This window comes from Periplaneta americana, chromosome 10, assembly GCF_040183065.1.
Source record: "Periplaneta americana isolate PAMFEO1 chromosome 10, P.americana_PAMFEO1_priV1, whole genome shotgun sequence".
In the NCBI taxonomy this organism is placed as follows: domain Eukaryota; kingdom Metazoa; phylum Arthropoda; class Insecta; order Blattodea; family Blattidae; genus Periplaneta; species Periplaneta americana.
Window position 1 is genome coordinate 174,033,310 of NC_091126.1, and position 26,733 is coordinate 174,060,042.

The 26,733-nt window shown below is 34.2% G+C and overlaps 1 protein-coding gene across 3 annotated transcripts in view; it reads right to left on the reverse strand.

Annotated features, from left to right (window-relative positions):
• Window positions 1-26,733, reverse strand: part of LOC138708167 (fibrillin-2) — a 176,381-nt gene that overhangs the window by 67,854 nt on the left and 81,794 nt on the right. For 2 of the 3 annotated variants that reach the window (XM_069838428.1, XM_069838427.1), the window contains exons 11-16: window positions 23,936-24,073; window positions 13,355-13,501; window positions 10,730-10,969; window positions 6,361-6,507; window positions 2,873-3,062; window positions 83-171 (exon numbers count right to left, since the gene is read on the reverse strand). In XM_069838428.1, the coding sequence (XP_069694529.1) occupies window positions 83-171; window positions 2,873-3,062; window positions 6,361-6,507; window positions 10,730-10,969; window positions 13,355-13,501; window positions 23,936-24,073 (951 nt within the window). The remainder of the gene's footprint in view (window positions 1-82; window positions 172-2,872; window positions 3,063-6,360; window positions 6,508-10,729; window positions 10,970-13,354; window positions 13,502-23,935; window positions 24,074-26,733) is intronic. The other variant, XM_069838429.1, reaches the window with a different exon arrangement.

Genomic DNA, 26,733 nt, shown 5'->3' on the forward strand with positions numbered 1-26,733 from the left:
GTCTGCACAACTCAAGCGCAAGGTCTTTGGCATGGAAATGTAACACACTAGTCATTGGTGTGATAACTGTTCACATTCTTACCCATGCAGAGGTCATTTTGTGCTCTTCTGTACCCAGTTGGACAGTCAAATATAGATTCACAAATGAAACTTCCGTCAGTGTTCTTGCATCTGAAAAAAGCAATCGAATTCAAGAATTCAGAATTTCACTAACTTAATGAAATTGTAACCTCTTTGAAATACCTTTGTAGAGACAGTTATCAAGATGTCAGTATTTGAAAGTTTAGAAAATGCAGACATTTACTTATAGTGTAAAAAGTTTTCTTTGTTAAATTATCTCGCTCTCACTAGGCTGCAAAAGCTGTAGCTCATCTGTAATTACTTACACATATCATATTATTATGATGTACCGAAGTACATATGATATATATATATATTTTTTTTTTCCGTGCAGGAAATGATATTTCTGTTGTGGCCCAAAGAGCAAAAACGTGTTTTGGGCAGGAATGGCTTAAAAGATTTTAGTAATTTTTATTTTACTCATGTACCATTTTAAAAAGAACCAATGAAGATAACTAAATGGCATTTTTGTACATTCTTACTTCATACTGGTATATAGTTACAGTAATTGCCTGTCAGGATTTTTCTGTGAAACTTGGATTAGCTTAAATGATTTTGTTAAATAGGATTTTCCAAAATGTATTTCTCTTTGCAACATTAAATTCTAGACCAAACATGGGGAAAAATGGCTCCGAAGGGCCACTGCACTCAAAGCCTCCTTACCTCACTCCACCGACCATCTCCTCCGCCTGGTGCTTCGTAAAGACACGCTTATTCAGTGGCGGGTATGGCTTCGATGTCGGGATGTCAGTTTCAGGAAGAGTGGCAGAAAGAATTTCTTGTTACTTACAAAAAGAAGAAAGTGTGCTGTTTAATATCTGGATTTGAACTTGCGCATATAAAACTCTTCAATATTAAACGCCACTTTGATCGGAAGCATAAAGCGGACAAGTATTTATTTACAATTTGAAAATCTATTTGCATAGTATTTGTGAAAAGATACAAAACAAAATATGTTTATGGTATTTTCGGTCTATCGGGGTTTAGTTACTTATTATTTTGTTAAGTATCTGGAACTGAACTTATTTATTTTAAACTTTGAGTGCATATTAGGCCTATTTGATGCGTTCTCTTTCCAAGAAAGATTTTCAGAAGTAATGCAATGGACAAGGAGATATGCCTGTTCAATAATCCATTTTGTATTTGATGTTACCCAAGCAGCAGAGCCACTACAGAGTTGCAAACGAGCATGCCAGTAAAGTATTTAAGAAAAAATGGATTAGATCTTTTTAAATACCTACCAGAGAAGCAATTACCTAATCTGCGCACATTTGCAATGCGTATTGTATCTATGTTTGGTTCAAATTACTGTTGTGAGTAGTTTTTTCCAAAATAAATATGACCAAAAGTATCTCCAGGTATAGGATTATAGACATGCATTTAGTTTGAGTATTACGGTTGAGTTAGTTCCGTGTTGTGGTCTAAGGCATCCTGCCAAGGTATCGTGCTGGAATGCGCGCTGGTTCGAGTCCTCATGGGGGAAGAAATTTTTTCATGAAATTTCGGCCAGTGTATGGGACCGATGCCCACCCAGCATCGTGATGCACTTGGGGAGCTACGATAGATAGCGAAATCCGGTTGCGAAAGCCAGCTATAACGGTTGGGGGATCATCGTGCTAACCACACGATACCTCGGTTCTGGTTGGATGTTCGTTCACCTCTGCTTCGGCATATAGACGCGAGGCTAGCAGCTGGCTGATCGGTCTGGGCATTTCATGGGCTGTAGCACCACGGATTATTATTATTATTATTATTATTATTATTATTATTATTATTATTATTATTATTATTATTACTGTTTTTTATTATTATTATTTTATTACGGTTGAGTTGTTCTACTTTAGAGCCAAATATATCCTTTTTAGTTAATAACAAGAAACTCCGAAGGCTATCAACAACAAAAAATGAAAACTAACAGTATAGGCCTACAGTAGTATTTCGTTTCATTCATATCTCATATATTTTGTTTAATATGTTTTAAAGTTAAATGACAATGGAGCTTAGTTACTTTCTTTAGTGTTTTTAATAAAGAAACAATTGATTACGTTGATCATTATATTGTGTTTAATATGTTTTCAAGTTAAATGACAATGGAGCTTAGTTACTTTCTTTATTGGTTAAAAAAACAATTTATTACGTTGATCGTTATATTTTTTAATATATTGTACAGTTAAATGATAATGGAGCTTTGTTCTTTTTTCTTTCTTGTTTTTAAAAAGAAACAATTTATTATGTCGATCACAAGGCTGTTAAAGAATTTTTCGTGCACATGATAAAGGAATGGTTATGCAATTGAAGAATATATCATTTTCCTAATCACAGTAGGCGGCTGTAATAATTATTGTGTGACACATGTACTTCATACAAAGAAAACTGTAAAGATTTTGAAAAAAGAACTAACAGCAGAGAAATTACTGATGTGCAAGGTGTGTCGAATCCACCACTGCACTTGACTTAGCAAAACAACTGCCTTACCCCTCTCCTGCCAATCAAACGAATGTGGGGTGAGTACGAAACGTGCCCTCCCTACTTTGCTGATAGTCCCCATAGCTGTTCTAGACTAACTGAAAAATATATCAGCTATGAAAATTTGCCTAAGAGTGAAATAAAGCTTAAACAAAGTTAAGCAAGCGTCAGTTTCTGAGTTATAGTATCATCTTTAAAACAAAAAGAAAATTATCTTTCGGAACAGTTTCCTTATGAGTTGTCAGCGGTAGTTGCAATATGAAGAAAAATGTCATCTTTAACCTACCTTTCCTTATTTCTGATACATGTATCCACTATTTCTTGACATTCATCAATATCTACACAGTTTTGAGGATTCTGGGGGTCAATTTTATAACCTGCTCTGCAAGATGGATTACACCAGAAACTGCCGGCATTATTTACACATCTCTCACTCGGATTACAGTTGTGAGTTCCCAGTGCACACTCATCTTCATCTGGAAATTAAAGTTACTATTTATTAATTGAAACTATTTTATATATCAGAAGATAAAAATGCTAAGATAACTTATTAAATGAAGAGAAATGGGATGACACAGTATAATCGTTAAGGATATAGTTAACTAATGAGAGAAAATAAATTTCTGTACTCAATTATTTTCAATTCATGGGTTGCTATACGTATTTTGCAAGAATTTATTTTTTTTCTCATATACAGGGAAGATGCCAGTAGCTGACAATTTTGACCAGTTTTCATAAATCGTTCTTTGTTGATCTTCTCTGTTTAAGCCAAAAAGAAAAATTAATTCGTCCCTAAATTTGGTAAAAGTCACCTTTGAAAGACAAAGAATTATAATTTCCGAATTAGTTAAGGAATAAATTACTATCTTCTGAGTAGCCACTTACATCAAATGGCTTTGTCACCATCACCAATCTATCCAATGCGCAGAGGAGGAAAGAATATGGATATGGATTTGGGACATCTGAAATTCTGCAGATACACACAAAATACTGGGACGCAAGAAGGAAAATGATTATTTTCATTGTCAAATCCTGAGGATCAGATAGATACATAGACCATAATTTGTGTCAACATTTGCATTTGAAACAAAAGGTGAAACAGTGATATATCTAGTCACTAAAAGCTCCGATACCCAGTATCTGACTACTTGCTAACTCCAGAACCATTCATTCATTTACTGGCTTTCACTAAACTGCAAGTGCAGTAACAAAAAAAAATATTATTTTTTAAGTAAGATTTCAAGAAATACTCTATCAAAAAATTATTTCCATGGTCCCTACATTAAATCATGCCTTCAGCTTTTCGTACACTTCATTGTCCTCAGCATGTAATGAGCCAACTATTAGCTGTAGATGTAGTTACTATTTATCCCTACTTAGGTTTATCTTGACTTTTTGCCACCAGCTTAACCTCCCAGCAAGCACACCTTTTGTGTTAACACCAGCAAGTACGCGCCATACTTTTTACAATATATTACATTTTGTTCCTTACGATTTTATTACCATATTTTGTTGTTTCAATTGGCGTAATGTGGAAGGGAGGCAAAAGAATTAATTAATTCAAACAATTTTAAATTGAACAAAATAATTTTATACCAACGCAGAACTGAAATTATGTGAATGTCAGTTTTTCATATTGGCAAAATTTACGTCTTTACATGGAAGACAAAATATTTATATGTAGTCTAATTGTCTGAAAGGACGTAGGCCTAATAGTCTAAGATCGAAAGCAAATAAATAATTATAACAATTTTAAACTGAACTAAAATATGTTAACTGAATACAAAAAACTAAAATTATGTGAATGTGAGTTCTTCTGACTATTCCTAATTTATTTCCCTAAGTTCTATACAAAGTACATATGCATTTATCTCAATGAACATAACAGTCGAAGGAGACTAAAAATTAATAATTCCAAACATGTTAAACTGGTGAAAAATTTCGTAAATCACAGCTCTTGCAATTTCCATTCTCATTCCATCACTTGTCCATATTTCCTTCACGTTGGTGTGGTGTGATTTATTTATTCCAATCATATATAACAGTCAAAGGTAAGCCACGAGTTCACTTTTTGATATATCCTTACAAACTCTCTGTCTCTCGAGTATCGTTGCTGTGTACTTAAGTTACAGATGTACATGTTAGTGCATTCCACAATCACTTTCACTTCTTCTTTGCGGTATGAGTCAGGCCAGTAAGCAATGTTCATTTTTTTAGTAGGCAATCACCACAACCTTAGGCTTATTGTGTAACCTTCTTTTATTGGGATGATTTTTAAGTCCATAGAACTGCTCATCAACATGTGATTCACTGCTTGGTGCCATCTTATTGATTCAGCCATAGCATCCGTGTCTCACGGAGTCCGTGTGAACAGGAACACTCCTCCACCTCCCTGGGATGTTCCTCTGCAGCCTCTTCAGATCGATGGCATCTGTTCACAATTCATGTCCATCACTCTGTTCTATCCTTAACCAGAGGGATACGCCACCATTGATTCCATGACTCACCAAGGTGCCATCTATCCGAGGGAGCTACACACCCCTGTCTACTTTAGTCCACTGATTGAAGTCCCTGCAGCATCTCTGGGATATTTGTAGCTCCCGCAGACAGATGGTACCTGTAGGCGAATCCTGGAACCATGTCCGACATGTAAAAAATTTAATTATGGTTTATTTAACGACTCTCACAACTGCGGAGGTTATATCAGCGTCGTCGGTGTGCCAGAATTTTGTCCCGCAGGAGTTCTTTTACATGCTAGTAAATCTACTGAAATGAGCCTGTCGCATTTAAACACTTAAATGCCACCGACCTGGGCCAGGATCGAACCCACAACCTCGAGCACAGAGGCCCAGTGATATACTGACTACGCTACCTTGGCTGACTCCAACATGTAAATATTGCCTTACAAATATTCCGTGAGAATCCAGAATAAGGGAAAATGACTGTACCGTATGTTCATAGTAAATATTGAGGGGTGTCTGTGCAGAATTCGTTCGAATATAGACGATTCACATATCTGGCTCTCACTAGATGAAACTACAAATAGCTTATTTAAATGTTGGAAAATTGAATTTTGATGCCTGCTCAAAAGAGTATTTCATCTGTAGCAGACAATTAACCATAATCACCTCTAGCAGCAGCACCAGTAGCAGTAGTAGTAATGTTGGTGGTAGTGGTAGTAGTAGTTCTATTAGGGAGGCCGAGACGTAGATGGGAAGATAATATTAAAATGGATTTGAGGGAGGTGGGCTATGATGATAGAGAATGGATTAATCTTGCTCAGGATAGGGACCAATGGCGGGCTTATGTGAGGGCGGCAATGAACCTCTGGGTTCCTTAAAATTAAGTAAGTAAGTAAGTAAGTAATTAAGTATAACTGATATTTGAGAAAATTTTTAACTTAAATTTAAAAAAATTATTTTATCTTAAAGTCTAGTCTTCGAGCTATTTTCTACACTTTAAATCTATCTTAGACATCTAAAATAGTATTTTAGCGATCTAAAAATCCCAAGCCTAATTATGACGTTAAAAACAGTAGCCAAACAAACAATTTGAAGAAAATCCTTGGAAGAACTGAAAGAAATATGACTAAATAAACCAATTTTCCCCGAAAAATAAATAGGAAGAAGGAACGAGGTATGGTGGAGATACACTGTGGGGACAAGGAGACGTGTGTTCAAACCTTCTAGTGTAGAAAAAGAATGAGGAAGAGAATAAGGAATGGAGGAAGAGCATGATAAATATAAGAAAGGAAAAGAAAAGATCATTCATTACCTTCACACTTGAGTGTTATCTTATTATACTTGTAGCCCTGCGGACACTTAGGAGACAGTTTGCACATGAATGAGCCAGGCATGTTGACACACTCCTCCCCATCTCTCACGGAACAATTGTGCAAATCCATCAGGCATTCGTTTACATCTGCAAATGATTCACAATCTTCTTAACGCCAGTACTGGAGTATAAACATTATTTCTATTCTACTTCTCTTCTGTCAAAACACAAGCCTACAGCATTCTGCAAATAAAGACTGGCACTTTCTCTTGGTTTCTCCTTGTTGTTTCTGTGTGCCTGGGAAAAACCAACTAAATAAATAAATGATTTTATTATTGTTTGTATTCTGAAATCGTAAATGCATTGCTAGGAAGAGTGTTAAGAATAACGAGTTCTACTTTTTCTACTCTTTCAGGAGTAAGCTAAAATTTTATCTGTGTAATTATATTTTATGTTACAAGCATTAGCAAAATAAAATAAATTACAATAAAATAAATAAATCTATACTAATAATAAATCTGTAGCCAAAATTTTTCTGGTAATTTTCGATTTTCCAAAAATAATTGGTGTTAACATGTATAATTAACCATCCTGAAACCGAAAATCGCTTTTTTGAAATTTTTGTTTGTATGTCTGTCTGTCTGTCTGTCTATCTGTCTGTCTGTCTGGATGTTTGTTACCTTTTCACGCGATAATGGCTGAACTGATTTATATGAAAATTGGAATATAAATGAAGTTCGTTGTAACTTAGATTTTAGGCTATATGGCATTCAAAATACGTCATTTAAAAGGAGGGTTATAAGGGGGCTTGAATTAAATAAATCGAAATATCTCCCTTATTATTAATTTTCGTGAAAATGTTACATAACAAAAGTTAAAAAAAAAAATATTTCCGATAAGTTTTATTCTATGCAAAATTTTGATAGGACTGATATTTAATGAGATAAATGAGTTTTAAAATTTATATAACAACGCCATCTAATGTGCTGTAATGAAATAAAAAACAAATGACTTCGTCTATAAGGGGCCTTGGACAACAACAAACGAAAGCTATTAAACATAGCCTACAGAGAATGTTTCTGTGTTTGTATGAAATAATATCGATTAAAGGATATACAAGACTTTTAAAATAACAACATAATACATTTTCACTGCCGCCTCAGATTATAGCGTTGCTGTTCCTACAATAACTGCTATGTGCAAAATATAACATTTCTGAGTAGGAAGAAAAAACACATTATTCATTCCATGGCAATGGTACGTAGCAGATCGTGAATTCTTACATTTTCGAAAGAAAGAAATACAATTACATATCACTACATATGCTGTATCACTATTTAAGTTATTTGAAGGGTTCAGAACCATGGTGGGCCAAGCGGCATTTACTGAAGACGTAGAAAGCAAGGGCTAAAATTAAGTTATTACCATAATTCAATGGAAACATATAGCAAGTAATATTAAAGTATACACAATAAATCTAAATGATGTCAATCTTCATTAAACTATGGTTGCATGTAATAACAATTAAGAAACATGTTAAAGGAATTGTCATTCCACCAAATGAGTTATCTCTGGACCAATATGATCGCATTTTAATTATTTAAATACAATTTAAATTAAGTAACATATTAAACGATTTGTCCTTCCATCAAACACGAATGTTCCCTGGATTAAATGTTTTATTTTAATTATGTAATTACTTTATGTTTATTTCTAATGGGTGCAGCGGACCGCACAGGTACGGCTAGTTAAATAAATAAAAACAAGAAGATATGAGACTTTTGATAAATATCTCATTCTTCTCTTTTTCACTTACAATGATATTGATGTCATGGAGTAATTTGGACTCAGTAAATGAAAAGTATGAACATTGTCACCAAATAATACAAGTAGCAAAACTATTGTTCTCATTTCGATTTTTCATCCGTTTCTCCCTTTTTCCCTTCCTTCTTTTCTATCTCAACACAATATTTTCTTCTCCAATGCACACTCGTTTCAACACTCAATAAAAACAAAAACTCATTTCACAAGCCAAAAGCTATGAAAAAAAATTGTCATTTTGTTACAAGTTTAAAAAGTGTCCCTTTATTTTGTGACTAGAGATGTTTGACACTAGGCCAAGTGTAGCAAATCTACGAACAAAATAAAACCATTTCTATCTGCCTTAATTGTTGCTGTGGAACTTATCTGTGTTAATGGAAATTTCGTACACAGCTGTCTAGAATATGTCACTGTTGAGTGACATTTTTAAAAATTCTTCTAATACACGTTAGTGTTCATTATTACCATTTTAGAAATGAGTTTATGTTTTCTGTAAAATTAGGTACATTGTAAACTATTGTCAACAGACAGGGAATTTTCGGTACTGATACTGAACATTAAGTGTATGACAGTTGGAGAAAGGTCATTGGACTCATTGCTATGCTCCCTCTGTCAGCTAAAGGGTGTGACATCTTGCTGCTATGTAGGGGCCGATAATCTGCTGTCTGATTATTATCAGCAGTGATGTTCACTTCTTCTTCCCATTTGTAATATGAAGTACAGCAGAGGCAAAGAAAGAAATCTGATGGCCCCGAATACTACGAAATGCTCTGTATATCATACACTACTTTCTACACCATCAATATTGATACTAATAAAATGTATTCTTAAAAACTTATGAAAACTGTTTAATTTTAACACTTGTATTAAAGGCACTTACTTTTAACACTCTTCCCCATAATAGTCCATTTTTAACAGGATCATTTAATATTAAAGAACTTAGTTTTAGCAATGCTTATTTAAAAAAAAATATATATATATATATATATATTCATTTAATTTTTATGCATATATAGTATATGCATACTAATTAACCACTTCCCTGATTAACCCAAGTTAACTCAGGTTGCTAAATTGTGTCAAAATTTATTAACCCGAGTTAACTCGTTTGAGTCCCATTTTCGCTGCTAAGGATTATATCCCGAATATATACGTTTCCATTCTTTCATTAACCTTTTCCTCACTAGATGGCTACAGAAGTTAGTGATATTGCTATATTTGGTGGTGTTTTTTGTACTTCTTACTTGCGAGTGGAATTCTATGCTCATACAGCATTCACACACAGTAGTGAGTAGATGCTAGTTAGTTTTGGCGGTTTCTGTTTGTATTTGGAGTTTTTTTGTGCTGTTTTGTGTAAAGATGGCTCAAGTTAGTGATTCCGAAACTTTTGATCAGGAATATATTCCTGTAGAAGATTAGGAAATGAAACATCGGTATCAGAAGACGAAGTTATAGACCAACAAACAAATTCAGATCAGTTGATGTCGGTCTTTTCGACAGTGGTTTGAATAGAAGACATCTGGCACCATTTCTTCTGCACCTCCGAGGTCCCCATTCCCTGAAATTTTAACATTGTTTCTGACAACGATAATTCTCAATTTTTTTAATTATTCTTTAATAATGACCTCATCAACATTATATTCGAGGAGACGATTAGGCATGCTAATAAATGTTCACAGAATGCTGAAAATAATTCGTGGTGGCCTACTACAGACTCTGAAATGCGTGTACTTTTGGGCATAGTGATACTGCAGAACATTATTCACAAACCTGAAGAACAGATGTACTGGTACAAATATTCAATGACTGCTATACCATTCTTCCCAAAACGCTCTCATATAGGAGAGCAGATACTACTGTCCGGAATGCAATGTGCCACTGTGCGTAATACCCTGCTTTCGAGTCTATCACACGACAAGCAACATTTAACGCCTTGATAACAGCACTGGTATTGTACCTCATAAATTAATCCATAAAAAAAACATAAGTAGGTAAATAGTTCAGGAGAAAATCAAAGTGGGACAACTACCAGAGCTGGAATCAAGGTGCACGAGATAACTCGGGATAATAATTCAGGTTTGAATGTATGCCTATTTCATAGTGATTTTCTAGGTATGTAAGAACATTAGTGATGTACAGTGATTCTGCAATATTAAGTGGCCTCTTTACCAAAATAAAAAAATTACACTTTTTTAAAACTGGTAAAATATATAGTAAGGGAAGAGGTTAAACAAATTTAGTCTGTCTGCTTCCTGATCTCTACTTTTTCAGCCATGTGTAAACCAATTATGTTGCATAGATCTTGGAGTATGAAAAACAAAGTTAACTCTTTACGCTTGAAACATTGACAATAAATTTCCTATCACGACACTTTACAGTTTTCTACAAATATTATGTGATCCACGAACAGTCTATGAATTTTTTTATGCAAGGACTTCTCAAGTAAATTGGTGCAATGAGAATAAAAGCAAGAATAAACCAACAAAGATAACACAATTTTAATGTTGGGCCAATGTGATTAAGTGATTATAATTCAATTAAACTTTACCCAAGCAAGCCTTTCTGGTGTAACTGTAGCTGTATCCAGGACGACAGATGTCCACCTGGTTGTCTTCGTTGTTCATTCCAGTGAGAATAGGTCTAGAACCCGTGGACCTACTCTCATTTGCAACTGAATCTGAAGTGCCTGGTATCTCAATGGGTTCACATCTGAAACTACCGATGTCGTTGATACAGGTCTCTGTGTTACGATCACACGAGTCAATATTTTCTCTGCATTCGTCAACATCTGGAATAAATAAGTAACTGTTAAAATATTATGATAAATAAATACATATAGGTTACAGCAGCGTTTCTCAAACTATGGTCCGCGGACCATCTCTGGTCTTCGAGGTCTGCCCTTGTGGGCCTTCAAAAAAAAAAAAAAAAAAAAAAAAAAAAAAAGGCAGAAGAAAAAATATAATTCAAACGAATTGCCTATCACACTATAGCTGAAAATTTCTGAGTTTGGAAATGACACATGGCCATCGCCTTTTACTTTTTTTCTCAGTACTGATATTTTATGAAGTTTATTATCCTATACGTCTACTGACTTCCCACTCTACTCTCAACAACAAAAGAGGGATTTAAAGCACTATGAACGTGATGTTTCTCGCCATCTTTTCCCTGCACATCTGGCGCCACCCCTGTAACCCTGCCAGGAACCACTCAAATTCATAACAGAGTACCGAACCTTTCCATGATTTATGACTTTCTTAATAGTTTTGCCGGCACCCAGTCTGCACACTGAAATGAGCACGTACTGTACGTCGTACACCAATAATACAACTCTGAGGTCACAATTTTAAACTTATTTTCCAAGTAAATATGACGAATTTTCATGGGTTTGTGATCACTTTCATTTCGATATTGAAACTAACAAACTTTCATTGAGTGAAAGAGAACAGTTAATTGAACTCTTGAATGACACTGGACTTAAAATGAAATTCCGAGCAGAAGGTATGGTTAATTTGTGGACCTCATCATACTGTAAGTAAAAAGAGAATACAGTGAATTGTATAATGGTGCTTTAGAGATTATAATTCAGTTTTCTTCTACATATCTGTGTGAGAAAGGGTTTTCATACAAAGTAGGCTACTGAAATCGACTCAATGTATGTGACGATCTCTGACTTACGCTTACCAGCATACGTCCAAATATAGAACAACTGTGCAAGAATCGGCAGGCTCATCCATCTCAGTAATGTGAGAACCAACATTTATTTATTTTTTTAGTTAATAAGTTAAAGATTGTCCAAACTCTAATAGCCTTGAATTATTAAAGAAACAAAAATTAAATTTCTTTTATTAACATTAGCTTAATTAGTTAAAAACTAATATAAAATTAATTTAATTTAATTAATTTTAATTAAATAATTCTATTTTAAAATATAAGTACATTGATATTAAAATATACTACAAAAATGATAAATTTGTTTTCGAAGGGAACAAGAGTAAGGTGGTCCGCGGAACTGTTCTGACTTAAAAAATTGGTCCCCACTTCAAAAAAGTTTGAGAAACGCTGGGTTACAGCAACAAATGTCAATAAATGAATCAATCCAAATAATTATGAATATATTTTTCTCAGTGTATTGGAACTGTTTTATAAGTCTCGCAACTGACAAAATTTGACTACTGGTACTAAAGAGTAAGGCCTGGATTTAAGGACTGTATTCCATCGGAAAGGAGAAAGATCTAAAGAAAAGATGTAATGCTGGAACCATGATGCAATCAAAAGATATGTCCTTAAAGTAAAAAAATGACGTATCTTTTAATTTCGAATATGCTGACATTTTTATAGCAGCAGCAGCAAATAATATTATTATTACTGCTAAAAAAACTGATTTCAAACTCCGAAATGGAAAGAGATGAAACTTGCCTGCATGTCTCTTGGTCAAAGGGCATAACTGGCAATAAAAGACAGAATGCCTGCTAGAGAACATGTCTGGAAACTTGGTTCTTGAATCACAACCATTTTAAGATATTTGGGATAATTTATGTAGTCCTAGTACTCGTGACTGGTTATTTTCAGTGGAATTGAGACTGTAACAAAACTACTGAAAAACCTTTCATTGTGACGTTATTAAGACGTCTTGATCTGATAAGGTGGAGCAATTCCACTGAATTATACTTTTAAAAACTTTGTACTAACCACGATTGAAATTATCAATCAATTAACAAAGTTTAACTGTGTTCTTTATGGTAACTTGTAAGTGTATACAATTCTATATTTACAAAATTGATACATTGCCCCCACCCGTGTCTTCATCTCCGCTACATGACTAGTTGTACCAGGTGGGAGAGGTGTAGTGCACGGATGGTTGGAGTATAATTTCGGATGCACAGTCAACTTCGAGAAGGGGCTGTAATTACATGTGCTATCCGATTTAGATGCAATAAACAGCATGCGTTTGCTAAATACACTATTTTTCATGCAGAACTGCCAATCTTTGTAACTACGGGCCGCTACTGCTATGGATGCACCACCCCCTGAACAGGTAATAGAAGCCCATTCATTCTAAATAAATTTCTTCTTCTTCATTTGGAAACGAGTAATATATAAGTGATATTTTAATTATTTCTTAAACTTGTAGGGAGAAAATCTCTTACGGTAAAGTAAAATCTGTCAGACTTACCTTCACATTGCTTGCCTACTTCAGAAGTTGGCTTGTAGCCGGCGGGGCATGTTGCCTTTGGTTCATTGACGCAAGTGTAACTGCCAATAGTGTTTAGACACCTTCCTGTTTTGCAGTCGTGCTGTCCAGTGTGACATTCATCAACATCTGAGAAACATAATTTCTTCAATTGCAACTAATTTTAGAGATTAAATTTTGAATATTGCAGAAACATGCTGATAAGTTTGAACATTTTATAAATTAATTGATTAATTAGTGGACTTACTCGTGTTAATTATGTAAGATTTGTGCGGCTTACAGCTGTTTCAGTGCTTCACGCACCATCCTCAGAGCCTACTAGATCACGGCGTCATCTCGAACTTCTCTGCCTGTTATGTGGGTGTGTTTGATTGTTGGAAGGCGTTGAAGAGTGGAGTCAAATAGTGTGTGTGTACTGAAATTGATCTGTGTGTTGAGAATTTGATCGGGGTGTGTTTTAGTGTGTTTGTATATTTCGTTTTGTTCTAGTGTGTTGAGTTTTTGGTTCTTGGGTTGTATGTGTAGGATTTCCATGTCCGTATTTATGTTATTGTATGTATGGTTAGCATTGGTTATGTGATCGGCGTATGTAGATGTATTGTATTGTGCAGCATGTTTGTGTTGTATGGGGTGGTTAGATGTGTTGTGTATGTGTGTGGTGGTGGTGGTTGGTTTTCTGTATATTTTGTAGGTGTGTTTGTTGTCGATTTTTGTTATGGTGATATCTAGGAAATTTATGGAGTTGTTTTCAAGTTCTAGTGTGTATTGAAGTTTTGGGTATATTTTGTTTATGTATTGGTGTAGTTTGTGTATTTGTCTTTTGTTTCCTTTGTATAGTATGAGTATGTCGTCTACGTATCTGTGCCAGTATATTATGTTGTCTGCATATTTGTTGTGTTCATTGTTGAGTATATATGTTTGTTCTATGTTGTGTAAAAATATCTCTGCTAGTATGCTGGATATGGGTGATCCCATTGGCAATCCTTCTGTTTGGGTGTAGTATTTGTTGCTGTGTGTGAAATAGTTTTGCTTTGTTATGATGTCTGTGATTTCGATGATTTCTTCGATGTATTCTTGTGGTGTGTTGTTATCTATGACCATTTGTTTTAGTATCTGTAATGTGTCCTGTATTGGTATATTAGTGTATAAGTTGGTGATATCCCTGAGGATGGTGCGTGAAGCACTGAAACAGCTGTAAGCCGGACAAATCTTACATAATTAACACGAGTAAGTCCACTAGTTAATCAATTAATTATATTCAAGTGTTAAAAATAATGTACGCAAGATTCAAAATGCATTTTATAAATTTCACTTCATGTAAGGTATATCAATTGGTTGAACATCAATAAAGAAATACCGAATATGAATACTGACAAAAATACTTTAGTGAAAATGTCTAATTACGAAAGTTAAACTGTTATGTAAATGTAACTAGGCCTACAGCCTGAATCTGGAAATGAGAAAAACCTGTTGCCACAGCCGAATTTGAATTAATATAATTTCAGATGAAGAATATATGATCTTGTGCAACGGCAGAATCATTAATTTACCGTTATTCGCCCCGAATTTACGACTGTTGCTATACAGCAGAACCTCTATTATCCGTGGTAATGAAGGAGTTGGACTGAACGCTTAATGGAAAAAATCCGATAATCCATACTATAAAAGGTTTTCATAAATTTAGTACATAATACTCAGGCCTATAGTTTCGTAACTTTCTCCGTGGGCTTGTGCTTAACATAATCATTAGTCAGTGGCGGCTCCTGCGTATTTCTTAAGAGGAGGAAAGAAGTTAAAAGCACGAAATGACACCTTCTTGAATGAAACACGCTACAAATTAGCCTGCATGCATACATGTAAGACCAGGTAGTGTTGGGGTTGGCCTTCTCTTCTGTATAGCAATAATCTGTCCTCATAAACTAGGTTTCCTAAATTTTTCAAAATATATTATGTTTTCACTTCCATTCATTGTTGAATAATTGCACAATTTAACAATCACAATGAAATTCACAACCTCGCAGCATTTTTCGAGCACACTACAGCATCACACGTGTTGGAAGAGATTATAGCTACTAACATGTAATCGGAACCGTTTTACGGAAATGGGAATGGGAAATAATAATGGGAAAGCGAGAACACTGCACCCATCCACTTGGTCTGTGTTGTCACATGTACATTTTACAACTTCAGTATCACATGCTTTTGAAGAATGTCAGTTCTTGTAAAGTCATACTACCATTATTGTTCAAAGCTGCTAGTGGCCGATTAATTTTTTATGTTAAAAATAATACAGTTTGAAGTATCTACTTTCAATTTGAAACATATTTGTACAAAACTGACAACTTGGCTGTTGCCCTGTCTAATAGACAATGAATTGAAGTGAATTTCAGGGGCCAAAAGATCTGCGATACTAACGTAGAACTAACTACTTCCTCTTTGTTTTATATAAACCCAAATTTAACTTTCAAATATCCTTGAAAGTTTCAAACCATGAATAGTAGCCTATATAAAGTGCAATGAATAATATTTTTGATTTATAATTTAAAAAAAAAGTTTATATGGTGTCTTTCATAGTGTTGCGTTCAAACTGTTTTTATTGTGCCTCCTCCTAGATGTGTTACAGTCTGGTTGAATGCAACATTGTTAGATGGCAGCGGTAGCGAGCTTGCTGCATGACCAGTTGGTTTCTATTTCCCGCCCATGCGCTGATTCAGAGGAGGATCTCCTCCCTCTCCGTTCATTTACTTGCTTTAAAACTCTGCTTCTTTCTCTGGCCGCTAGTGCGCTGTTGCCTATATGTATTAACTGCAGTAAAGGAGGAAAGGATTCGCTTTCCTCCACACAAACAATCTCGCACCTTTCTCACAGTTTTCGAGCAGCACATGAGCGAGCGCCATTTAAAACTCGATCAACCGAGGTTTTCTTATAGCTGAGAACTTAAAAATTATCGAATCTTCCTCGAATTTCAAGGCACATATTTTATTTGGTATTTACTTTCAAAAGAAGAAAAATGTGAGGAGGACGTTCCTCCCTTCCCTCCCCCGAGGAACTGCCACTGTCATTAGTGGATCAGAAGTTCACTAATTCAAGTCCAGTTGTCAATGACGGACGGGTTTTAAGAAGGGCCAAGGGAACTCCTTGTAATGGCTGTCTGCGGAAAGATAGGAGTGGAGATCTCGTGCTGTAGATTTACATACTCGTACTTTATACAGTTTACCGTTTATTATTATTATTATTATTATTATTATTATTATTATTATTATTATTATTAATTATAACGATAATAATAATAATAATAATAATAATAATGATAATGATAATAATAATAATAATGATAATGATAATAATAAAAATTAAATTAAATCGCGCACAGTAATAACGCCAAATTCGTATTCTGATTCGACATGAGATACAGTTTCTGCTTTGCCAAATCTTTCAATTATTTGTGCTTTTTATGACACTTAGAACAACACGTTTTCTTTTTACATCCATGGAAGACATTTTACATGTAAGTTATTCAGTACGGCTACTCGAACAGTAGGACAAGAACTGAATTGTACACGGGTTTTGCAATTGTGTGGAAGATCTTGGGGTCATTTCCTTTAAAGCAGGTCGTGACTATTTTACAAGTTGGGAAAAACATCCTCTCGCACAAGTAGGCCTAACTATATAGGACTTCACATTTTGTTCTGCTGCAAAAGAAAAAGGAGAGAAAGACGTCGAATAATTCGCCGATCGGTTAATAGGGTAACAGATAATCGGGGTTCTACTGTATATGTTGCTAGTGCTGAGAAGCGTAAATCATTTAGTCCGTCAAAATCTATCCAGAGTGCTCCACAAGCGGTGGGTCTACATTACACTCGTAATTCATGATGATGATGATGATGATGATGATAATGATGATGATGGAGAATTGCTGGAATGCCACAGGGGAACCGGAGTACCCAGAGAAAACCCTGTGTTGCCTGAACCACGGGCTTGCCCAACACGAGTTATAAATTTGGGATGGGTCCACCTGGATTTGAACCCCAGCACTCTGGCTTATGAACTCAGGTCTACCGTGGCAATAGATAAAAATATATCATACACTAGTAACGTTGGATTTTTTTATCAGACTGCTGGTTTGAGCTTCAGACACTTGGAATAAAATATTAATACAAAATAAAGGAATGAATAAAATACTAATATGAAATAAAGGAATGAATGCCATTATTTTGAGAAATGCCAGAAAATATGTAGGCAGGAGGTTAGAGAAAAATTCCTATACAGTGTGTTCCAGAAACGCTCTCCACATTATTTGAATAACCATGGCATCTGGGATGGGTAAACTTGCTGGTTTAACGATTTTAATAATAAATAATATTAGTAATTGATTAACTAGCGGACTTACTCGTGTTAATTATGTAAGTCTGTGCGGCTTACAGCTGTTTCGGTGCTTCATCACACCATCCTCAGAGCCTACTAGATCTCGGCGTCATCTCGAACTTCTCTGCCTGTTGTGTGGGTGTGTTTGATTGTTGAAAAGTGTTGAAGAGTGGAGTCAAATAGTGTGTGTGTACTGAAATTGATCTGTGTGTTGAGAATTTGATCTGGGTGTGTTCTCAACACACAGATCAATTTCAGTACACACACACTATTTGACTCCACTTTTCAACAATCAAACGCACCCACACAACAGGCAGAGAAGTTCGAGATGACGCCGAGATCTAGTAGGCTCTGAGGATGGTGTGATGAAGCCCCGAAACAGCTGTAAGCCGCACAGACTTTCATAATTAATACGAGTAAGTCCGCTAGTTAATCAATTACTTATATTCAAGTGTTAAAAGTAGTGTGCACAAGATTCAAAATTAAATAATATTAATTAATTGTAATTTTATTCTTCATATTATATTTTATTTAACTATAGCGATTTTATTTTCCACCTTTGCTTATCTTAATGTCATTAATTTACATTAACGTTTTCGATACTCTTATTGTATCATCTTCAGATGTTAGGATGTTATGTCAACATATGTGATGAAAACCTAGCTTCATATTGTGTTGTGGGTTGTTCAAATGCATAGAACCTATCATGATTTCCTAGTCTAGCTAGAGTTGATCATAGCTGTGAATTAACCTAATTCTGTGTTTCTAGTTGCTTGTTAAGATTCTGTTAAAATTCACTATGAAGGCCCGTGTAGGGCAGTGTAAAATTATATAAGAACAATAATATAACATATAAATATAAAACAAGTGATGTATACACTGTAAAACACTATGAACACTATAAACACTGTAAAACACTTTGAACACTTGTGTGGTTGGCAGTGTTAGCCAGTTGTTATGTCATTGAATTGGGCTGCTTCTGCTGATCTTAGTTAAAATCAGTTATTAAAATGAGTCTAGTTCCAGCCAAGCACCAAACAAGAACAGTTTGACAATAGCTAAAATACACGCACGGCTGTACTAGATTCACGGACTCAACAGAAAATTATCTTGTACCACATACGACTAATCACCGACACATAGTAACTGTATCAATGATTTTCACATTAGTCAGTATGAACAATATAATTTTAAAATAGTGAAAAGTCTACAAAGGCTCCAATAACACATAGTACCAAAACTACAGAGAAATCAGTGAACAAAAAGTGCGGTATTAAGACAGTGATTTTAACTAAGATCAGCAGAAGCAGCCCAATTCAATGACATAACAACTGGCTAACACGGCCAACCACACAAGTTTTCAAAGTGTTTTACAGTGTTTATAGTGTTTTATAATGTTTTACAGTGTATACATCACTTGTTTTATACTTATATGTTATATTATTGTTCTTACATAATTTTACACTGCCCTACACGGGCCTTCATAGTGAATTTTAACAGAATCTTAATAAGCAACTAGAAACACAGAATTAAGTTAATTCACAGCTATGATCAACTCTAGCTAGACTAGGAAATCATGATAGGTTCTATGCATTTGAACAACCCACAACACAATATGAAGCTAGGTTTTCATCACATATGTTGACATAACATCCTAACATCTGAAGATGATACAATAAGAGTATCGAAAATGTTAATGTAAACTAATAACATTAAGATAAGCAAAGGTGGAAAATAAAATCGTTATAGTTAAATAATATAAGCTTATCGGTATTACCACAAAATGAAACTTCATATTATAGTTGTAATCCCCTGGTAGAGGGGCAGAGAAGGCCTGACGGCCTTATCTCTACCAGGTTAAATAAATAAATACCACTAAATACTACTAAATAATAAATCTTAATTGAATAGTACAACTTTCATTAACTCTGATACGTCTTCAAAATGCATCCAACATAAGACGTGAGTCAGGCAAGTACAGTATACTACAGTATAGAAGTTGAAGAAATGGATGGCGTTTCTGGGAAACGCAGAATATAAAGAAACTGTAAATAAGTTAGTATGAACATTAAATAAGAATTATTTCATACAAATTGAATTAACACTTACCTCATACTGTTTGCTGGTATCGAAGAAAAGAGTCGAGATGAGATCCAGAGAAACATATAATGCTAAAGATACATGGTTACAGAACTGTAGCACGTCACACAATCTACATAGAGATTTTAAAATAACAAACAAAGGATGTTAGTAAATAATTAGTGATATAAAACTTTGAACACAATTATATTAGTAGACAAACAAAACTAATATTTTGGCAATGAAGCATATCCTACTACAGATAATAACCACATTCTAATTGCGAGTTGTCAAAGAGGAATGTTTCCACAAATTCATATATTTATTAGTATCTACAACATGCAACACATACAAGATTCTTGCACCATATTGACCTCAGTAAAAGGTTAAAGTTGTAGTATAATCAGTATTATTCACTTTATAGAAAATAAATATTAGTAGTAGGCCTATATACAGTCTTAGAAAAAAGTTGTTGCACAGATATTTCATAAGTCCCAGAACGGAGGCAGTGCGCATGATCAGAGGACGAGCGACCTGGTTCACAAGAGGACTAGTTGAGGTAATAAAATTAGTTTCGTTTCGTTGTATGTCTTATCATGCCCACTGCCTACTTTCTGGGACTTATCAAGTATCTATGTAACAAAACTTTTCTCTAAGACTCTATAGTTCATGCATATCAATGAAAGCACATGTTTCTTTTTAAGATAGGGAAGTAAATTAGAGTTTTTTACGAATTATATTTGGAAACACACTCTTTAGCTATCAGCCTTGGAAGTTGATGTTACCATTTAGTACAGTAGATGAAAGTCCTCACAAAAACTGGTTAGTCAAGAGAATGTCGGAAGGAAAGAACAATATAGGAAATTTGTCTCGAAAATTTATCTCTTGAATAGAATGAAGTCGATTCCTTTAAGTTATGATCCATTATTATTATTATTATTATTATTATTATTATTATTATTATTATTATTATTATTTATTGCACAGTTGGTTATTTTCATATTTACATTTATTGCTTATCTATGATTTTTTTACAACTTCCTGTCTTAGTGTGTAGTTCTAAACTCTGCACCTCTCACTGCTAGTGATGTAACAAAGATTTCTGGCTTCCGAAGTCTATGCAGTTATTACTTTTAAATTTTAATTAATACTGTAATCGATAATACAGACAGAGCTGATTACTTATGCTGAAAATATCCTACCGCATAATGCAATGTGATTCGACTCCTGCAAATTTTCGAGTGGAAAGTTCTTAACTAAATGCCATACAGTCCTGACTCCTACATAGCGCTCGTCCGGTCTTTCTGTACGAATGTGCATTCTCTGCAGATACAGTATATGTTAGATAGGGATGGTTATAAGTTAAGTAGACTTTTTAATTACTTTCCTATTCCCATAGTATGACAAATATATCAGTAGCGTGGAATTTATAATGATAAATATAATGTAAAGTTCATTATTGGAGTCTGATTTCATTGAAACCAAAATTGAATAGTCGAGAATATGTGCAGTTTATTTTATTTTCGGATTACTCCTCATACATCATTAAGAAATTCTCACATGCGAGAAGATTTAGACCTACATATTACTCATTTGCTAAGTTCCAATAAGCTATTTACACGATCCTACAAATATTTAAAATTTACAGTCGTTCAGAATTGCATCGTAACAAACCATTTTTCTTCCTTGTTAAAATATTTCACTTTATCTTTATCAGTATACAAGAAATAAGGCTTTTCTTCCCTTTAGTGGAAAGATCTGTGAGAAATTCGAATAAACATTAAGCACCTAGTGGTTGTGAGGACTCCTTGGTTATGTGGTCAGTACAGCAACAAATTAAGCACAAGTTGGGGGACACGAGTTCGGATCCAAAGGGACAGAGATAAATGCTCATTTTTCTATTGAAAATGGAACCCGAAACGGTTGATTACTACAGTGTACTTGTTCAAAGCGGTACAGAGTTTGTTCTCGAATCAATCCCACAGAAGGTGCTGTGCAGTGAATTCAGAGTGTAGAATCGGAAATATCGAGCTCAAAAATATTATAATCACTAGCGAAAACGTGGAAGCTAAATATTATTAATATTGATAACAGCCTTGACTACGGACACTTCGAAATGCTGCCCATTTACAGGTAGGCATTCTTGGCATTATAAGAAGTTACTGACTCTCTTCTACTGACATTAGAGTATAAGAAGGGTTCTGTTCTTGTATGGAAATTTTGCAGTTTCTCCCATTATATAACTTATTTCCTTTGTGTTCAGCACCAATTTAATTACGATTCTTTTTGATAAACACATCTATTTTCCATTTGTTCCTCTTTTGTCCAAAACATATTCAGTTTCTCGAAACATTTTCACTAACAGTATAGTCTATGTGGTGAACGAACACCTGGGAATAGTGAACAATGTTCTTCTATAACATGATTCAACATATGAATCATAAGAAAAACTTAAGTAAACTGTGGAGCTGCTTTGTTTCGTGAGATGTGATGAGATCTCAATTACGCCGTATGCCAGTTAGAGAGGATGAAGGCAGTAGTTGAAACAAAAGTTGAATCTTCGCTAGCACTTTGAATAACCTCACTGCAGCTAAATAGGTTATGGCTTCAGCCCATCGGTGGACTGTCTGTACATTTGTTGAGTTAGTTATATTATTTTCTTGAATTGTTGAACGCTGGTGAGTTAATGGGAAGGATCCGAAAAGAATATATGGGTTATTCCATATGAAATCGATCAGTAAAAAACCTCGCATTTTTTTAATACTCTAATTTTTTCCCTATTTATACAAGGTGCTGAGAAGAATGCATTTTCAAAAATACACTATCGAAAGTCAAACGGTCTTCGTACTATTGAGCGACAAATTTAGCGTATTTTATAAAAACAAGCCTCTTTCAGCGCTCAGAACTCTGGAACTGTTTACTGCAGAACATTGAAAGGGAGCTCATTTTGAAGCTGACATTTGGTAGTTTATGTTAAGAAGTAATCCTTATTTTTATTGTATACAGAGAGACAGATAATCTGATTTCACTTACTTTTAGGCTTTTTGCCCATTTGTAAAAATGTAAAAAATATTGAGAAAAAACCTTGCATTATTAAGAGGGATTCGGCATTGTTTGCTTAGTGGCTCGGCAATAAGTTTCGAGAGTATTAAATAAATTATATTCACATGCCTAGACTTGAACGGCGCAGTACCACACAAACTGGCTGAGAGATGAAGATAAGCCAACGTTGGGCGTCACTTTACTCCTGTGCTTATGAAAACTTGTGATAAAGCTAGCCCAGCTATGTGCTACTAGACGAAACATCACGTGTTTATGTCTTCTGGCCTTGCTTGCCTTGGCTAGCTCCCACCTCACAGTCAGCTGGTTAGTTCATGAGCGTACTATTTATTTTCTTTATTTTATATTTTCAATACTTTCTTATCAACGGTGCACCAGTAAAAGTATGTGTTCATTTGTACTTTCAATGCGGAATCTAACTATATATTTTAAAAATATTTTTTCGTGGGCAAAGTCATCTTAATGAAGAAAAATCTAAATTTCTCCATTTCCATGAAAAGTAAGGAAAACTGTTTACATGTCAATATAAAGTTTAAATTCTCAGCATCAAAATAAACCATGATTTTGATCATTGGGTGAAAGGGTTTCGGAGCCACAACAGTCTAAATTTGCTAATTTTATGAAAATACGATAAATTTAAATGTTTTTAATTTAAACACTATGAAGTTCTGATGCCTCAAACTTTGCACAAAGCATTGTATCCCAGTTGTCAATGGACAGAAAAAGTTTCATTGTATTTAAAAATTGCAAGGTCAATTTTCTCTATATTTCGGACGATTTGAGATGGAATAGCCCATATACATGGCTTGAAAGACCAAAGAAAAATTACAAGCACGATACCGGAACTTCAGAATTGAATCCCGGTTCTCCAGAATAAGAAGGCAGTATATTGCTCTGCTTTAACTCTCTTACAATAACCTTCTCCTCTCAAGCTGCTCAAAGCATAGTAAAGCTGCAAAAACAATCTTGCATCAGACATTCCAGTAGCATTCAACATGCATTTGCTTGTGTCTTAGGAAATCTGAAAATTCGTTAAAGCTTAACAGGCTGAGATATTACCGACACAAGTCCTATGCGCGAGGCTATACTGGTAGCCTGCGTCACACTTCATGTCGCATTCATAGGCTCCGACAGTGTTGCGACAGGTCTCCGTTTCGGGCACACAGCCGTGGAGATTTTCAGCACATTCATCCACGTCTGGTACACACATGATATCATGATTTCATTGTGACATTGATGAGAATTGTATGAATGAGTCAAGTCTAACATTAATAAACACAGAAAAATTATCAGTGTATAATGAATACAGCAATAACAGTGCATAAAAATACTGCAAATTTTGGTTCTTAAGTGTTTTAAATTCAAATTATTTGTAATGGTGGTCTTAATTTTAAGTCTCTTGATTGGAGAAGAGAGTTAAATATGGTGAAACACTAGTAAATTTCCTTAAAAAAACCTTTGATATGTGAAAAATGTATTACATAAAATTTAATGTGTATTTATGGCTTTTCCAGCTGCTCTGACGCCATTTTAAAGCTCTCGTCTACAGAATTTTTAAATGACAATCTTTGAATGCAATTTCCCGTAATTAATTTTTAGTTTTTTTTTTAATTTGTTTTCCCTTGAAATAATATTTCAAATGTGAAAAATACATTACATAAAATTTAATTCCTTGTCAGCTGTTGGGACACAATTTTCCAAGCTCTGCTCCACAAGGTTTTTAAATGACACTAAACTTCGTTTACAATTTCCAGTAACTTTAATTTTTTGTTTTATTCCATATAAAAAGTTATATATCTTCCTAACTATTAGTGATAAATGTATGATATTTGGTACACATATTCTTTTGGTTATTAGGAAACTTTTCTTTGAAACTGAAATTGTTATTTTATACACTTAAAAAATAAGCCTCAAAGAACCTCTAAAGTTCATTCTGAAAATGCAATTATTTACCTAAAAATGCTGAAAGCTCACATCAAAATTGTACTTTAGACATTTTGAAGTAACAATTTATTTAAAAAAATGGCTGAGATATATCAATTTTATTTCAAAATTTGGGCCCCAATTTTTTTTAAACTAATCTTGAATTTAACTTGTTGCAACAATGATATTTCTACATACAAAAAATGAAAATTGTGCAGCAATTACGAAAAAGTTGCCGTACCTCACAGGTCTACATGAGTCATCATGTTTCCATCAGGAAAGGAATAACCTCGGGAGTTTCGATTTTACGTCAAGTAAACAAAAGTGACAAAAGTGTTGCCCCATTTTTCGAGACGAGATTATAGTGAAAGGCAGATCGTGGAATGTGTTAGTGGAATTATGATATTAAGACGAGAGAAAACCGAGAAAACCTCTCACAAAACTTGGCTTTGTGCACCACACACACACAACTCCAGATTTGATCTCGGATCACGCCCCTCGGTCTCTACTTCTACATTATTATTCACTTCAAGAAATACCTCAGACTTCCAACAACTATTTTTGAGGTGAAACACGTTCGAAGGTGAAATGAATAAAATGTTAAGGAAGATTCAACATCTGACATCACTTGCTTAGCAACGTATCAAACTCTTGCAATGTGTGGTTGTTTTTCGAGGGACAGACTTAACATTTTTAAGGGAAGACTCCACTGAAAATCATGAAAATTTTTCCAAATTTTTTTAGCTATTTCACTTATTCAGAATTTATATTTTCATACCCCAATTGGATTCAGCTCAATTCTGATTACAAATACTCGTACGTTTACCCTTTTTAAATTAAGGCTGGAAGGGGGCGTGGAATTTAAAGAGCTGTAAAAAAGTGTTTTTCATCGAAGAATTCTTTTTTGAAATTTCTGATTACAAATCTAGTAACTTTTTGTTGGCTCCCTGAAATTACTAGATGAATGTAGCGGAGGAGAATATTAATTTACATAAATATTCATTTTATTTTCAAATCTATTTTTCTGTGTTCATTTTTGTTGATTCAACACCAACTTTCTTATGCCAAATATTAATCAATCTGGATGAAATTTTTACTGCAAGTATTTATGGGGTAGCTGCATGTTTCTATGCATGTATTTTGTGAGAAATGCTGCTAGTTTATTTTATTAAGAAAAATATTAATAAAATAAACTAGCAGCATTAAGAAAAATATTAATAAAATAAACTAGCAGCATTAAGAAAAATATTAATAAAATAAACTAGCAGCATTAAGAAAAATATTAATAAAATAAACTAGCAGCATTAAGAAAAATATTAATAAAATAAACTAGCAGCATTAAGAAAAATATTAATAAAATAAACTAGCAGCATTTCTCACAAAATACATGCATAGAAACATGCAGCTACCCCATAAATACTTGCAGTAAAAATTTCATCCAGATTGATTAATATTTGGCATAAGAAAGTTGGTGTTGAATCAACAAAAATGAACACAGAAAAATAGATTTGAAAATAAAATGAATATTTATGTAAATTAATATTCTCCTCCGCTACATTCATCTAGTAACTTCAGGGAGCCAACAAAAAGTTACTAGATTTGTAATCAGAAATTTTAAAAAAGAATTCTTCGATGAAAAACAATTTTGACAGCTCTTTAAATTCCACGCCCCCTTCCAGCCTTAATTTAAAAAGCGTAAACGTACGAGTAATTGTAATCAGAATTGAGCTGAATCCACTTGGGGTATGAAAATATAAACTCTGAATAAGCAAAATAGCTAAAAAAATGTGGAAAAATTTTCATGTTTTTCAGTGGAGTCTTCCCTTTGGATTAGATTTCTCTTATCATAGACCCAGAGGCCTACTTACGTTTCTCCAACAAACCAATTCAGATAAAACACAGTAATTACATTGAAATTACTTAAATAGATATAG